At 36.5% G+C, this 18405-nt stretch overlaps 1 protein-coding gene and 1 long non-coding RNA gene across 4 annotated transcripts in view; one reads left to right on the top strand and one right to left on the bottom strand.

The window, feature by feature from the left end:
- Positions 1 to 5364, top strand: part of LOC137496650 (uncharacterized) — a 125995-nt gene extending 120631 nt beyond the window's left edge. The window contains exons 8-9 of one of the 2 annotated variants that reach the window (XR_012387147.1): positions 1529 to 1814; positions 4791 to 5364. This is a non-coding gene — a long non-coding RNA (uncharacterized lncRNA). Of the gene's footprint in view, positions 1 to 1528; positions 2484 to 4790 lie in introns of those variants that run through there. The other variant, XR_012387146.1, reaches the window with a different exon arrangement.
- mdfi (MyoD family inhibitor) overlaps positions 538 to 18405 on the bottom strand; it is a 56119-nt gene continuing 38251 nt past the window's right edge. For both annotated transcript variants that reach the window (XM_003199484.7, XM_009305998.5), the window contains exons 4-5: positions 5518 to 5784; positions 538 to 1796 (exon numbers count right to left, since the gene is read on the bottom strand). In XM_003199484.7, the coding sequence (XP_003199532.3) occupies positions 1543 to 1796; positions 5518 to 5784 (521 nt within the window). In that variant the 3' untranslated portion in view covers positions 538 to 1542. The remainder of the gene's footprint in view (positions 1797 to 5517; positions 5785 to 18405) is intronic.

Below are 18405 nucleotides of genomic sequence, written 5' to 3'. Positions count from 1 at the left end.
CATGTTGGGGAAAATCTGATCTACCTGCTTACACAGCAGACATAATGGCACAGATCCGATTCATATCGGATAGACTTTCACATATGAACTAGACCTGAATCTAACTTGAGTAAATCAGAATCCATGTCATTTTTTCCTGCTTACACGTATGTACACGAGCCATATCTATGCCACATGGGAGGAAAAAACCCCCAGAATTGAGTCACTTAAACCATGCAGCCTAAAAGGTCCATATTAGTATTTTAAAAGTAGAGCACATTAGTCAACAGTACACTTGTATTAAAAAAAAAAATTATATATATATATATATATATATATATATATATATATATATATATATATATATATATATATATATATATATATATATATAAAATATTTTTAAAAATCAGCCACTGCTACATCAAGTATCACCAGCTTGAAATGACAATCTAATGCTGTTGATATAAAATAAGCAGCTGCCAAGCAGGTTTGAATTTTGCATCAATAATCAAATGCAGCTAACAGAGTAATTAGCATAAAAACTGACCCCAGAGACAAGATCAAATATGTGCTTATTGTTGTTTATGCTTTAGCAAGAATTCACCAACATCAAATGGGTCGTGGATTAAAATATCATCATGTAGTCTGAACCTGGCTGTAAAGAAACCTGACTTTTTTTTTGCAAAGGATAAAATAATACTGCTAATGCTAGGCATTTACTACATAAACAATAGGTAGATAGATAATCAAACATTTAGATTCACACACACACACACTTCTTTAAATGGAAAGTTTTGGAATTACAAGGCAGACATTTCACATTGGGGAAAAAATATGGGAGCAATTCACAACCGTTTACAGTATGATTCCAGTACAAGTAAGACTGCTTAATGAAGTGAAAAACGACAGAAAAACAAGAATACGAACATCACAAGAGCAAATGTGGAGACGGACAGGATTCTCTTCACGTTTATATACAATCTAAAATACAACTGTAGCATGGCACCATATATTAAATACACACGTCGTTCTCCCGCTCGCATACATCTATGAGTTTCACACTCACAGTTTATGGCTTTTGTAATCCTCAAAGGACTACACCAGTGTACTACAGTAAGTGTGCGTACTGAGAGGTGATATTTGGGATTAACATTACAAAATAGTGTTGACTGTGTATGTGATCTTTGGATTAGTCTTCCTTGAGAGGCTTTTTAATGATACTGCATTGTTCAAGCTCTTTTCCGGCGTGCATTATTGTGGAATTTGTAAACCACTGGGTGCCTGTCGATTGTGCTTTTATCAAAAGCTTGGCGCTTAGATGATTTTAGTTTTTCCTCAGTCGATGTGTTTGTATTCAGCATCACGCCAATGTAGACTCAACAAAGCACATTAAAGCAGAAACTATTCCAGAAGAAATTCATATGCATGTATACGACTATTTCAGAATAACACCACTAGTGTTGGACCACTAACCTCATAAGAAAGCTACCTGACTGTAACTCACAGCTAGGTTTGCGTCTGTCATTGTCTGCTCGTTTCTCCTCAGGTCTCAGATCAGTCTCAGGAGGAGAAACAAAGGCCGCAGCACTCCATGCAGATCTCCAGACAGTCTGCAGACTCGCAGCAGGCGTCGATGATTCCGCAGTCCATGTCACAGGGCAGGTCACAGTCGCCGCATTCCTCTGAAGCACAGCAGCAGCAGAAGCAGGAGTCGTCTGATGCGCAGGAGCCACACGTGGCGCAGTCCAGCACGATGTTGCACAGTGTGAGGAACTCGCAGAACAGGCAGGCCAGGATGCAGTGGACACAGCAATCTGGACACAGCACGGAAAGTTAGTCCCCACAACAATCTCACTTATTTTACAGTATGTGTACATACATGCACTTGATGTATTTGACTGGGTACTGGGTAATATAACATTGGTTAAGGTTAGGTTCAGGGTTAGTACCTTGTTGTAGCAATAAGTGCATAGTATGTACATGTAAAATAAAAGCTACCAAAATCCCACAGGGTAGTAGGTCTGGATAATGACAGTAATTATATTCATATATGCTCACTGGTCACTTTATTAGGTACACCTGTCCAACTGCTAGTTAACGCAAATTTCTATTTAGCCAATCACAGGGCAGCAACTCGGTGCATTTAAGCATGTGGACATGGTCAAGACAATCTGCTGCAGTTCAAAGCGAGCAACAGAATGGGGCAGAAAAGTGACTTTGAACGTTGCATGGTTGTTAGTGCTAGATGGGCTGAGCTGAGTATTTCAGAAACTGCTGATCTACTGGGATTTTCATGCACAACCATCTCTAGAGTTTACAGAGTATGATCTGAAAGAGAAAAAAATATCCAGTAAGTTCTGTGGCTGCAAAGGTCTCGTTGATGCCAGAGGTCAAGGGAAGAATGCCCCTGATAGAAAGGCAAAAGTAATTCACATTAGGGTTGCATGATAACAGAAGAAATAATAATAAAAATAATTTTGCTCAAAATGTTAATCACAATTAATAATGACTATTGTTCCTTAGTGTGTGTGTGTGTGTGTGTGTGTATCTATACAGTTGAAGACAGAATTATTAGCCCCCCTGAACTATTAGTCCCCCTGGTAATTTCTGTTTCCAATTTCTGTTTAACAGAGAGAAGATTTTTCAACACATTTCTAAACATAATAGTTTTAATAACTCATTTCTAATAACTGATTTATTTGATCTTTGCCATGATGACAGTAAATAATATTTGACTAGATATTTTTAAAAACACTTCTATACAGCTTAAAGTGACATTTAAAGGCTTAACTAGGTTAATTAGGATAATCAGGCAAGTTATTTTATAACGATGGTTTGTTCTGTGGACTATTGAAATAAAATAGAGCTTAAAGGGGCTAATAATTATGTCCCTAAAATGGTGTTTAAAAAATTAAAAACTGCTTTTATTCTCGCCGAAATAAAACAAATAAGACTCTCTGGATATATATATATATATATATATATATATATATATATTAGCGCTGTCAAAATTAGTGCGTTAACGCATGCGATTAATTTTAAACAATTAACGCGTTAAAAATTTTTTACGCAATTAACGCAGTTGCAGGTTTTTTTTTACTTCCTGTTGTGGTGGACGTGTGTTCAACATGCAATAAATGTGGATAAGACCAAGGAAGCACTTTTTGAAGGCAAGTTCCAGTATAAAACAGTTAGTTGCATCACAGGTTATCCAGAGTTTCATGCAATTTCGGGTGTTTCATTTTTAACTTTCGACTTCTGTTGTAAGTTGATACCGCATGGCGAACAGAAAGAAAATCCTTCACATTTCGTGACTCGGTGTTCCTTTAAGGTAAGGTTCCTTTTAAGGCTACACGGTAGAATTTTAATCAGAGTATTATCTTAATCATATTAAAATCGGAGTATTGGTGTCTTATGTAAATGTACTCAGAACGTCTGGTGAAGTCGCGAGCTGTCAAAGACAGGGCATTACTCTGCCTTTCAGCATGCGCCCTCCAAGTTTAGCGTGTTTCCTCATTAAACGCAACGAAAGTGTATGCTTCGCGTTGTTGTGTCAGAATCCTTGTGAAATACAGTAATACTTTAGGACACTTAGTTTAAGCAAATTTGATAAACGTGATCATGCGTGTTGAATCTGAGGGGAGTCGCTCCAGTATGGAAGGCCGTTGGGGCCAAAACGATTGCAGCGCGTTGTGTGTGTCTGTGTGTGTGTCTGTGTCAGGCCCTGTAGAGGGGTGTCAGGGGTGGAGTGAGCGACGTATCTGAATAGGGGCGAGAAGGGTGTGCAATGTATTTAACAACCGGTTTGCAAGAAATTATCATTCATTTGCGGGCATTTGGGAGTCTCTGTGCACTTGAGGGATACTCCTAGTCTTAGCAACTGGATGAATGTAAAGGAGGATTAAGCAGAATTGTTTCTACTCTATAACTAATGTTCTCAACTCACAGCAATAAAACTTTACAATGAGTGCAACAGTTTGTATTCTATAGTTTATTATTATAATGTTTCATTTTCCATATCTGCAATTCCTGTATTTTGGCATTTTTTTGCAGTCCACTTAGAATCCAACATGGAAATCAATGTTTTCTTTATTGGCATTGATTGTTTTGAAATTTAAATGTCATTAACATGCCTGTGTTTTCATTTCTGTAATAAATATGGCTGTCAAGCCAGGATCTTGATGGTTTATTGTGGGTATGTTGTTTACATGAAGAAATCTGTGTTACAAGTTAAACAAAAATTCTATTAAACAATTATATTTTGAATTTATATTAAATATTTTTTGTCTTGCGTTTACATTAATTTTACATTTAAATAGCCAAAATTACAAGTTTCAGTATTTTAAATGCGATTAATCACGATAAATTTTTTTAAAAAGGTGCGATTAGTTAATTTTTTAATTGATTGACAGCACTAATATATATATATATATATATATATATATATATATATATATATATATATGTGTGTGTGTGTATATGTGTGCGTTTGCGTGTGTGTGTGTACACATATACAAAACTGCTGAGCGTTGCGTTTGGCGTTTTTGAGTGTGAATATGCATTCTTCTCTAAGCTTGAAAACACTATATTAAAAATCCAGCATTTTACATGATTTCCAGCAACCGTATGAACCCTGCCATTGTGTCAAGGCCACAGCCTACCCGAATATTGTTGCTGGCCATGTCCATCTTCTGATGGCTATTTCCAGCAGGAAAACGCGCCATGTCATAAAGCGCAAATCATCTTAGACTTGTTTTTTGAAAAGGACAATGACTTCACTGTACTCAAATGGCCTCCACATTCAACAGATCTCAATCCAACGGTGCGCCTTTGAGATGTGGTGGAATGAGAGATTTGCATCATGGATGTCCAGCCAACAAATCTGCAGCAACTGCGTGATGCTATCAAGTCAATATGGACCAAAATCTCTGAGGAATATTTCCAATGTCTTGTTGAATCTATTCCACAAGGATGAAGGCAGTTCTGAAGGCAAAAGTGGGTCCAACCTGGTACTATTAACGTGTACCTAATAAAGTGGCTGGTTGTGATTTGATTCAGTTCTGATCTGGATTCAATGGGCTTTTCATTTATTGCAAAGAACATAGGTGTCATTTGTTCAATTTATGTTCATTGACATCTTTTTGCAGTTTTAGGGATTAATTCTTAACTATAACCAACCAATAATGATGGTCAGTTTAATACTGCACTGATGTGGTTTAATGTAAACTGAGGTTGTAATGTAGCATGTCACAATAAAAATAGCAAAAGCCATAGTCGTTGTTTGCTTTTCACAATAACATTGCAGAATTTGAAAGCTGAGACTTTCATGTCAAAAGTATGCCACAAAGCTTGTTGCAATGCATTAAATGTTAAGTTTGCACTATGCAAGTTTTTTTGATGTTTTTCACACGCACAATTGAAAACAGCAATTTCCATTAATGCATTAAAAGCTAGCCCTACTTCAAGGCTCATCTTTGTCAATTGAAAGGAACTGAAAAAGCAGTCATTGTTATTGTGCAGTAAGGTCTGTCTCACCATCCTGGGCCTCTGTGGGGATCTTGGAGCTGTTGGATTTGGAGCTTCCTTTGCTCCTCTGACTGTTGATGGATGGGTTCGACTGTAACTTCTTAGGGTTTTTATGGGCTGTGGATGAAGATGAGGATGATGAAGAGGCAGCTCGTGAGAAGGTGCCGTTTCTCACCCCATTGCTGTGTGGCTTGCTGTCTCTCCTCAGCAGCGTGGCTGATTCAGTGGAGCTGGTTAGCGTGGGGTTTATGGGTGTAGAGCGTGCCTGAGGTTGATCTGAGTAAGAGAGAGAGAGACAGAGAGAGAGAGAGCAAGAGAAAACAAACAAAAGGTGAGCAGGGTTTTATATCAGTCTTTCTGCTGCTGTGTAATTATTCTCCTGCAGCCTGAGGACGTGTAAAAGAAAAACACCAGCTGCATTTTTGTGGCCTGTAAACTTAGTTAGCATCTTATTTCTTCTAATGGAATTAGCCTTTTCCTCACGTGGACCAGTCAACTTCCAAAAAAAGGGCCTCAGGCAGATTTTTGTATAATAGCCAAGATCTTTATTTAAAGATCCCACTGTAGGGAAAGAAAGGTAGTGTGCTACTTTTTTTTAATTAGCTCTTAATCCTAAATCTGACATATTACCTTTAAGCAATGTCCTAAGACTGCCAAAAAAAACTTTCTTCTGCTCAAAAGTTTGGAGTTTTGAAAGACTCGCTAAGATTTTAAGACATTTCTTAGACTCACTAAGAGTCTAAGAGATGTTTTCTATTATCATAAATGTAAAACATACGTAACCTATTACTTTCTGCATTTGAAAATCCCAATCTGATACTCAACAATCATTTGTATAAATGCTATAAAGGCTGAAAACCATCATTTATTTATTTCAGGATTCAGACTACCAACTCTATATTTCTCTTCATTTTTATTAATATTTCATTTTATTCTGTAATATACCAATGACGTTTCTTCTAAATACAAAATGATATTTTTGAGACATGTTCATAGACATTTTTAGACAACAATATCAACATGTTAACCTTAGAACCGTTTGGAAATTTTTGGTATCGGAAAAAAATCTAAAATAATGAAAACAATCAAAATTTTAATTAAATTAGAATTTAATTTTTGCTATATTATACTTGTTATATCTCAATTCTGGGCTACTTGAGAAATCTTGGTGGACCTAAAAAGTGTCTTTATAATAATAATAATAATAATAATAATAATAATAATAATTCCCAACATTTGGACACTCAACATACTTTGCACATTTTTGAAGGGAATTTCCTCATCCACCACCAGTGTGTAGCATCCACCTGGATGATGCGACGGCAGCCATATTAAGCCAGACCACACACCAACTGATTAGTGGAGAGGAGACAGAGTAATGAAGCCAGTTATGATATGGGGATGGTTAAGAGGCCACGATGGACAGAGGCCAGTAGGCAAATTTGGCCAGGATGCCGGGGTTAAACCCCTACTTTATTTCAAAAGACATTCTGGGATTTTTAATGACCACAGAGAGTCAGGACCTCGGTTTAACATATCATCTGAAAGACGGCGCTCACTGTGCAATATAGAATCCCCATCAATATACTGGGGCACTAGGACCCACAGACTGCAGGCTGAGTGCCCCCTGCTGGCCTAACTAACACCACTTCAGGCAGCAACCTAGTTTTTTTTTATGTGGTTTCCCCATCCAGGTACTAATTGGGCGCAGCCCTGCTTGGCTTCAGTCGGGGACCATGTAAGAGTTGCAGAGAGCTAGCTGCCGAAATCACAATACTGCTTGTGAAATCTGTGAACTTAATTTATCACCCAACTCTAGCTTTGTCAAAAGGTCACCCTTTGGAGGAAATAGAGGGCAATACTGATGGAGATTTACGCCACTGTGATTGTTTTCTGGGAAAGAGTCTTCAGCATTCAGTAGAGACAGGGATCCTGACGGGAAGAACACATGTGTTTACAGTCTCTGCTTGGTGTTGCTCTGATTTGACCACACAACTTCTAATATAAGATACACTTTCTGTGTCATCCTTCTCTCTATAGTTTGTTTACTCCTAATGTTTCCTTTGATTTTTGGTTGTAAATCATTTCCGTATGACTGTTTTCCTCCCAACCAGCTTCAAAGTGGAAACAGCCAAATTCAAAGACAAGCAAACAAAGAAACAGGAATTAATAAACTGAGATCAAGAGACCGGAGTGGATTTGCATATCACTGCTTCAGAGTTGCAGGAAGAGTACACAAAAGAACAAATAAACAACACGAGATCACCGCTACGCTTCATTTCCCACTGAGAGCAAATGACAATACGACATACACAAATCAAGCAATGGAGCAGAAGATGCGAAACATTTCTGTGTGGCTTGGAAATGAAAAATAAACCACCGTCGCCTGACTCGTCTAGGGCTCCAAACAGTAGAGATTTTAAAACAGTATGACATTAAAAAACGCAATGATCAAAAATCAAGTCTAAACAAAGGGACTGTTTCCCCCTTTCTTTTTCAGGAAGACCTGCAGCCACTGGCTTCCATAGTATTTGCTTTTCCTACTATGAAAGTAAATGGTTACAGATTTTTTCTTTCTTAAATCAGTCCCTTTAAGATGTCAAGATACAAACAAGCAACTGACTTTACTATTTCTGTAAACCCAGGAGATTTTTCTTAAATAACCTGAAACCTGCTGTGTTTATTATAAAATTACCAGTAAAGCTTGTACAAAGGCACAGCCGTTATGGCCATGATACATACACTGGCAGTTTAAAGTTTGGCTTTAAATAAAATGTATTTAGGCTTTCCTTTTATTATAAACACAGTTTAAATGGGCTATAAATACAGATTACAAACCCTTGGACTTGTACTCCCATTTATTACAATCAGGTAAAACATTTGAATACAAAAAGTGATTACAGTAATACTTAAACACCTATTTTACCCCTTTTTAAGATTGAATTTAAGCCTTTTGTCTCCAGAATGTGTCTGTAAAGTATCCGCTTTTCATCAGATTATTTATTATACATTTCTGAACATGTGGACTTTCAACTGAGCACACTGCAGCTGTTATTGTTGCCTGCGCCTTTAATGCAAATGAGCTGGTTCTCCCTGCCCACCATTCCCATGTGCATATCAGACGCTGCGTCAGAAACCGCATACTTCCATATTATATAGGACGCTATAATCAGTATGTGAGCTGAGTAGTATGTCCGAATTCATAGAATTCGAAAATCAGTATGCGAAAAGTACCCGGATGACTTGCTACTTCCGGCGAGATTCAAGAGTGTGCATCCCATGCATGCTGTGTTATCCCATGATGCCCCGCGAGCGAATTCATGAATGAGAGTAAAGCGACGCAACTGACAAAGGTAGGTCATGTGACCATGACAAAATGGTGGATGTAGTACGTCCGAATTCCATTCATACTTTTCACATTCTTTCTGTATAGAACGTACTTTTCTAACGGCCGAGTAGTACGTTTAAATTCAAATGCAGTAACTCCTGAGTAGTAGGCGGTTTCAGACACAGCCAGAGACACAGATCGCTCTCTATTGCTCTGACGCATGTGTCCATTTCCTGCTTCGTCTCATGTTAGATAAACAGCATAGTGACAGATAAAAATGAGAAATACTACAGTAAGAACTTGTGGTTATTTGATGTATTTGTTAATTAAAGCCTTTCTGAAATGATGAGTCACACACAATGTTGTTATAAAGTTCATGTGCACACACACACACACACACACACACACGCACACACACACACACACACACACGTACACACACTCACAGACATACACACACACATACACACACACACACAAACACGCACACACACGCGCACACACACGAACGCACGCACGCACGCACACACTTAACTTTGCACTGTTTTTCTATGGCAAATGTGGCAGGATATTAAATAATTAAATAATATTAAATCCTGTATCGATATTCAATATGTTAATTTACAAAATACACCTGATTTAACATCCACAAAGAGGGATTGAAGCATCTTCTTTTATAATTGTAATGGCATGTGGCTGTGGTGATGAATTACAGTGATTTTACTGTCTTTATTACAAACATGCACGGTTTTAAAAACATGTCAAACTTCTAAAAGTCCTTCTTGAGGTGCAGATGATCACAGAGAGCTAAACAGATCTTTTAATCCCAGTTGCTTTTCGCAAGTCCTGTCTTGTGAATGTTTATACGTGTTACTATGGAGACATGTTAATATTTGGGGTTTAAGTATGGATCAATCTGCGGATTAATAACTTTTTTTAAACTTGTAGGGTAATCCAAAATTTATAACAATTGCAGAGAGGTTGGCTCCTGGGTCATTCAAATCACATGTATAAAAAGCATTTTGGCTTTCCTTTAAAATATAATGATGACGGAAAAAGTTGTGGTGGGACCTAAATGCTTTCTTAGGTTATTATTTAAAGGTGTTTTCTGTCACTGTGTGTTTAGCCCACTTTAATGCATTCAGTGTAAAGCGGCACAATTAAAGATTAAAAGATTGTGATCAAAATTTAAACCTGCATAACATGAACATTTAATAATAATAATAATTAGCATATGTTTATTTATCCTTCTAAGCCCTGCATTCAAATCTGCGTTTCTGCAAGAGAGATTCGGTTTTTACACTTTTTCAGTTAGTTACAAACAATTAAATAATACAGAAGTACTGGGAGAACCGTTTATAGTTCAGATATAAACACTGATGTTTATGGTAAAGATTAAAATCACTGTTTAAGGGAACTTGACACTGGTGAAAGCAATTACACTGTGTAACCAACAGATGGTGACAAACAACCATCAAAATTACGTTACTGAATAGGATTTCAGAAATGATACACCTACCATATAATCAGTGCTTAAATTGTGAATCTCGAGGTCCCATTACAGATCGGGGTAACAGATCCGGCATGCTACCTGAGGATGTAGAAGTGTCGCACACAAAAGTGGAGAGCTGGGAGATAGCAAGCATCGGATAGTGAAGGGGTGTCGCGGACGTAAGTTATGAGCCAGGGCGGGGGTTGGTTGTCGCGGACGAAAATGAAGAGAGTTAGGGAGTCGCGGAACAAAGTAAAAGTGAACAGCGGACGGGGGCGGAGGGCGAGTGAGGAGGGGGATTGGTAAAATGAGGTACCAAATCAGATTTCAGAGGTTCCGGATCCAGCGTGTTTCAGCACAAATTAGGCCTAGAGTATAACAAAACATGAAATTTTATCTGTGGGTTGTTGAATGAGTAATTGAAAATAAATATGATCTGTTATAATGTTAGATTTTTAGCATTATCAGCAACAGTACTAAAGATCATATTTCGTATTGAATATTTTCCTATTTTCAGCTGGTTCTTTCTTGATTTTTATTTTTATTTTTTAATTACAGGTTCTAAATTCTGCTTGTTAAAAACCAATGCTTTTTGCAGTAATATTTTTGTTTAAATGGAAAGCAAATGACATTTGTATTCTTCCTTTTTTGCTGATCTGAAAAATGGTCCGATTCATGACTCAAAAACAGTAGAGTGATCCGAACCAAGAGATTTGTGATTTGTTACACCACTAGTTGTTATGCAGCTGTTAATCAATTTGGTGGGTGGGGAAAGCCACACTCCTACATCACATTGTGGTGGACCTCAGAATTGCAGGGATTCGGATCCTATTTAAAAATTTAAAATAAATGAGAGACTTATTGTGTTTCTGTCACTGCAGTATGACGGTGGCCACACTGTACCAACACAGTGTTTTGTCCAAACAGCTTAAAAAAGTTAATTTTCATCATAGGTGCCCTTTAAATTATTACAAATTACCTCTAAAAGTCATGCCAATACAATTTATGTTTGCTTCATACTTTGTATTCCTGCTCCAAATGCGAGGTGTTTGGGACAACTTGCAGTGTTTATAATGTCTGCAAACATTTAGAGTCATTTAATGTTTTTAATGTAAGTATTATATGTGACTGTTACATCACTTTGAGAGAGAGAAAATGTGCTTTTTGACCCACAGACCCAGAGGGACCTGCAGCATAGTCAGCTGTGACTTATTTTCCAGAAAATATGATTATCTGCTCATTTTCTGCCTTCAGCCGCTCTCTCTAAATTGAAATCTCGTAAAAAGTCAGAAACATTTTTGAGTCCAATTAAAAATAAACGCTTTGTTTCAGGCACAAGCACTGATTAAACAAATACTCAATTAAGCTCTTGAATCTGGGCACCGTATGGTGGACAACTGTTTGAAAAGCAGACCACAATCCACACAGCCTGCCATCCAAAACAAAGGAGTGCGTACAGCGATACGCCACGGCGCAGCCAGATCACAGTAATGAAAACAAAAGGAGACGCGTATCAGCTAAGTTATGACTGAAGCTATGATTAAAACGTCAGTCTTTTTTTTTTTTTACTGGGTGTGAGGATGAGGCCAAACCGTTCTGCGTTCTGAAGTTCACACACCGTCTCCCTGAGAGTTTACAGCCTACAAATGTTCTAGTGTTCCTCCACAAACTGCTCGTGGAGTTGACTTTGGCAAGCGCTTCCACAGCACTTCGTATATTTTACTCTTGAGCACCGCAAAAGACTAATTATTCTGGAAGAAAGAAAAACTATGTGAAATACAGAGCTTCAGCGCCAAAGGAAATAAACCCCCCAAAACAGAGAAACCCTAAATGGACATGCTATGTCAAATGTTTTGTTTTAAATCTATTTTTTTGTAAATTATAATAGTATTTAATCCCATTATTTTTTGCTGCACTAAACATTTTCTTGACCTTAACGCATGTTTCAGGTCATACAAGAAAGAATCAAAGGGAATATTAAAATAAAAGAAAGCGCGCAAAGTTCACAGGAAGAGGTCTGGTGCCCATGCGGAGACATGTGGACCTGGTGGAGTCCAGGAAAAACATACACAAACACACCTCGTTCTATTCACAGAGTCTGACGCTCGAAGGTCTGCAAGACTGAACTGGCAATCAGCAACATTAGATAATGGCTGAGCAACACATGCCCACAGACTTGACTCCAGATGTTCAGTGTATGTAACGCAGAAGAGAACGAGAACTTTGTATGAAGTGCGTTAAATGTCAGTGTCTAAGAAAAGGCTTAAAGTCAGCATTTGAAAGTGGGTAAACGTCACTCCAAGTCCATATGTTCGGTGTTAGATTGGCAGGGTGTTTATAATGAACTTCCACCCCCGTTGTTTGCCAGGTTTTAATGTGTATGATCTGAAGTTTGCCAGCTCTAGTTGGAGGATCGGTTACAGTTCAGCTTGGATTTACATCTGACATTTTAAAGCTGTGATGTGATTCTTAATGATTCTCTCAAACACTGAGACAAAGACAGAAAAACATAATCATAATCGAAGTGCTTAATGATTTTAGTGTGGTCTATTATTCAAAATGTTTGCGGTCTATACATTTTTAAGGCATCAAAATGAATGCTTTTATTTAGTATAAATTCAAAATGTTGAAATGTTTGTGTTTCAAATAAATATGATTCTTTTGATGCATTTATTTATTAAAAAAATATTCAAATAAAAAATATATGCATCAGTAAGGGCTGGAATAATGGCTGCTGAATTTATCGGGAAAAAATTTAATAGATTTTGAAATAGATTAAAATACAACACTTGTTTTAAATTGTGGTAATATTTATAGTAGTTTAGTCCATTTGGATTCAATAAATAAACACATAGGAGACTTTTGTAAAAAGTACTGCATTTACATTAACTTTCTTCAGTTAAACAAAGAGAAGTGATTGCATTTGGGAACAGAGAAGAGTTTCTCAAGGGGAATGCGTACCTTGGTTCTAGGGGTCAAAAAACAAAAAATAAGGGCAAGAATTTTGGTGTCATTCTGGAGTCAGATTTGAGATTCAGTAGTCATGTCAAAGCAGTAAGTAAATCAGCATACTATCATCTCAAAACCATTGCAAGAATTAGATGCTTTGTTTCTAGTGAGGATTTACAGAAACTCGTTCATGCTTTTATCAGCAGCAGGGTGGATTACTGTAATGGACTCCTCACATGGCTTCCCAAAAAGACAGTCAGACAGTTACAGCTCATCCAGAACGCTGCTGCCAGGATTCTGACCAGAACCAGAAAATCAGAGCACATCCCACCTGTACTCAGGTCTTCACACTGGCTCCAGGTTACATTTAGTATAGATTTCAAAGTATTATTACTTGTCTATAAATCAATAAATGGCCTAGGACCTCACTACCCAAGATATGCTCGAGATATGTAAAACATCACAGATATGCTTAGAATACACACCTAACATATCACTTAGATCACTAGGTCAAATAAATTAGAAATTCCATGAGTTCAGTCAAAGCAGGGTGAATCCGCCTTCAGCTACTACACACCCTACTACTGAAATCAAGACTGAAACACATCTGTTAAGCTGTGCTGTTACTGAATGAGCACGGTCCTACGTCTGACAGATCGCATTATTATGTCTTTCATTTTTTTCATTCTTTTAAAACCTGTTTTAATCAGTTTTTAATCATTTTATTCTTTGTTTTTATTTTCTTATACTTGTTTTTGTCATTCCTGTTTACTGTATGTTAAGCACTTTAAATTACCATTGCGTATGAAATGTGCTACATAAATAAACTTTCTTTGCCTTGTTTGTTCATTAATAGAAAATGTGATTGATAGAAACGATCAATGTATTTAAACAGTGCTAGCAAATCTCAGAGGTGTACTCAGTTTGCAATCCATTACATTGCGTTGCAAAAAGAGCACACTTTAAACAAAGCACCTTCTACTGTGCATAAACCCTCACTAAACAATGTCTCTGATAATCACTGTTAGTTAATAAAAAAAAAAGTGTTTTCAAATAACAATTTTATTTAGCGACATTCAATAAATATCTTTATATTAGGGCTGCACAATATATCATTTCAGCATTGAAATAACAAAATGTCACATTGCAAAGATATGCAATGTCAAGTCTGAATTATATTTGACCAGGAGCTACAGAATTGTATTTAATCACTGTATTTATATGGAGTTATAATTTAAGCTAAAAAAAAACATTAATTACCTAGAATTTTTGTCAAAAATATCTACATCTCAAAGCGAAAACAATATAATTTTTACTTACCCAACTGGCAGATAATTTCCTTAAAATAATCAAAAAAAAAAAAGAAAAAAAAGAAAACATTTTCATTTTCACTTCTTTTGACGGTAAAAAACTAAACAATATTTCTACTTGGTGCAATATTTTATATATATATATATATATATATATATATATATATATATATATATATATATATATATATATATATATATATATATATATATTTGAAATAGAAATTTTTTTTGCATTGCACTTATTCAATTTCTGTACCTGAATACTGTTAGACTCCCCAGAAAATTGTCGAGTAGAGCTATTCAAACCATTTTCTGAAACTATTCATATTACAATATTTATCGCAGAATAATAAAATATCGCAGTTTTAGCTTTTTTTTTTCAATATCGTGCAGCTCTACTTTATATTGACAGTGTTTAAAGTTAAATAATAGACACTATAAAAGTTTTTTTGTTTTAAATTGCAACACATAAAACAAAATTAGATTGTAAAGCACTTAAAACTTACTGTATAAAATGAAAGTCATTTGACAATACAAGACTAGATATATTGAAACAGAGTGGCTCAATAAAAGATTGCAAAAAAATGTGTTAAACAATACCGCTATGGCTTTTGAAAACCAGCTGGATGAAACATTTGAGAAAATCTAAAACTCTTGTCTTGACATACACTTAAAAAAGGCTTTCACAGAAACACGTTGTTTTCTTTGTGACTCAGTCAAAATTGCACTGGAAGTGTCTATTTCAAGGTTAAACAGATGCATTAGTGGCTCTGTATTGTACACCGCTCGAGTTACACCCACAGCATTTCGGACTTTTTTTTGACCTAAATAAAAGTGCTCACGCGGTTAAAGGGTGTAAACATATTGAAGGAGCACTGGGCACTTTTTTGGAAAGTTGGTGGTCAGAATTGAATCCACAATAACATGGGGTATATTTGTGTTATCCTGCTCTGCATTTTTTTTGAGGGGATGTTACTTTGTTTGTGTGCATTTGTGTTTAGAGCAGTAAACAGGCAGCGTCAGTCGGTCTCCTGGGCATCTGCCAGAAAGACAGAAAATTTTTAGAGAAGCCAGAAGTTTCTCTGCTTAGAATCAGTGGGCAAATCTGTGGCACTTCTTGAGCTCCAGCATTCAAAATAAAATTCAGAATCTTGCATGAACACACGACCTGCTCACGAAGACTCGGGAGCTTCAAGACGTTGGCCAGTGAGTGTAGAAATAAATAGCTATATATTAAGTACACCAGTTCAACTGAGTGTTAATGCATGTACACATGTTTAAGATAATCCAAACTGAGCATCAAAGGGCCTGTTTACACCCTATCAGTTTGTGCATTTTCTCTCACCAGAAAGTTACAGTATTTGAGTTTTAAAATAATTCCATTTACTTTCCACACATAAATGAGTTTCCTCTAATTGAACATAAATCTGATCTTTAAAACCCACACTACATCCAAATTTAAGTAGGACTAATAGGTATGAAGGACTAAAAAGGTCAGATGTATTAATTTTATTATTTGTTAAAAAAAACGTAAGCTATAAAGCCTGTTCGGCATACAAATGATTTAGCGTTGTACTTCACTTGTGTTCTTGTCAGCCTGATCTCACAAGAAAACATAAGTATTTTACCTTTTGCCAGTTGAGTGGCTTATTTGTACGAATTCGTACAAGTTTAGTCGTACGAAATTGTCCGATTTTAAAAAGGAGACGTGGCACCTAACCCCACCCCTAAACCCAACCGTCATTGGGGGATTAACAAGTCGTAATAAATTGTACGAATTAGATTGTACGAATTTATATAAATTAGCCACTAAATCAAAAAGTTACGACTTGCCGTGAGATTGTGTTGGTTCTAGTAAAACGTCACAGGCTAAATGAAACATCTATTTTGTCATATACTGTAGAAAGGCAAAAGACATTCAAAACTGTAAAGAGTTTACGTTAATTTATGTATAACATACACTCACAAATACAAGACTCTGCCTTTGAAAATGAAATGCTACATTTTTTTTACACGTGCGAGATGCATCTCTGTTATTAATGCTACTATTTGATATTAATGTAATACTCAAATTTGATAACTTATTGGTTATAAATTAATAAAATGGAAAGAAACAAGACTGTCATCTGGCGTTGCAGTTACATTTGTATTAGTGCTGTTATGTGATTATATTTAGCATATAGGAAGTATAATATGCTTATATAACTAGTTGCATTTATACCCGTCCAGTTTTATCTGGAATGTGTCCCAGACCACCTCCTGAAGTGGATTGAGTGATCGCATTCATATCAGTCTCTAATTCTAAAAAAAAAACAAAAAAAAAAAACATCAAAGGTGCAGTAGGTGATTGTCTTCAGAATATTTTTGCTGTGCAGCAAGTCTCTTCACATTCCAATAGTACTGATTAAAGTAAATGATCTAAATGTATTTATTTGTATTTTTATTTTCTGGGTATGGCATAAGGCTAAAAGATGTTTATCTATCCCATAATTCTGATAAGTAGCCCAAACTGTCTGTCAACAAATGTAGATTTGTACGTGTGCACCTGTTCATGCAGATCCGCCATTTGCGCATTCACAAGCACACGAGAGTGACATTGATAAAAACAAATGGTGAATAAAAACTTTTTTTAAAATCCTGAATCAATTTTGGAGTTAGTTTTTCACGCTGGAGGAAAGATGACTCTATGGCTGAAGTATTTCTTTTAGATAAGTAATGTTACGTTTTAAAACCATTTTAGTCACTTAGAGCTGATGTAGGTTGTGTTGTTTTACGAATGGGTTACATGCACAGAAGTGTTGTTCAGCCACTGAAATCTTCCGGCGAAAGATTGATGTGACTAATTTCAATTCCATGAGGTAGCTTTTACAGCATCAATACATTTTTATTTAGTTTAATAACAAAGCATAAGTAAATAGCACTATTCCGACTAGCCTGCTTTACTGAAGTGAAGTTGGTTTTGTATTCACATTAGTTCATTTTTAATGACAACCTGTGACATGCTCCCTATATTGTTTTTGCATTCTACTTTGAATATTCTGTCTAAAATAGCCTTTAAGTATGGCTTACTAATAAGTGTAATTCCTGCACCCAGCTGGCCAAACACTAAGCATACAGTAGTCGCTTTAGGACAAAGCATGTGACAGAGTGAGACCAGCAATCCTTGCATGCATGAAATCTTGCACATTATGACAAGTTTTGCTTGCTAACTACACAACTGAACACATGCTAGATATAATACAGTTTTTTGTTTGGAATTGTAGTATTATAAAGTACTAGAAAGCTTTCTAACAGGCGAATTACATGATCTAGTGGGTTGGATTTTCACACAAAGCCATCCCTAAGGCTGTCAAAAGTTGAGACTTTTAAACACCACTGATGAGCCATTGTATCCATGTGCTCATCAGATATTACAGTGATTTGCTTATAGTGCTTACAGAGATATGTCAACTCATACAAGAGATATGACCAGCTCATATGTCAGCAGATCACTCATATGCCTATGGATCGATCCTCTGATAAACACGGAACAATCCAGTGTGTGTATGTGCAAGCACTCAGTACTACCCAGCTCTAGCATTTACAGAGGATGGATCAAAATATGGCCCCGTTTACACTAGTGCATTTTAGTTTTAAAACAGAGTTTCAAAAACAATCCGCGTCCACCTAGCGTTTCACCTAGCGTCTCTGAACATATCTCTGTCCACATTACGCCACCAAAAACGTATATCACGTGACCATTCGCACACTCAGGGCATGCGCGTTCTAGTATAAACAGAAAGCATGCGTCTCGTTCGGCATTTGATTATTGTTAG

The sequence above is a fragment of the Danio rerio genome, chromosome 11, assembly GCF_049306965.1.
Source record: "Danio rerio strain Tuebingen ecotype United States chromosome 11, GRCz12tu, whole genome shotgun sequence".
Classification (NCBI taxonomy): domain Eukaryota; kingdom Metazoa; phylum Chordata; class Actinopteri; order Cypriniformes; family Danionidae; genus Danio; species Danio rerio.
This window is presented reverse-complemented; position numbering and strand designations above follow the sequence as displayed.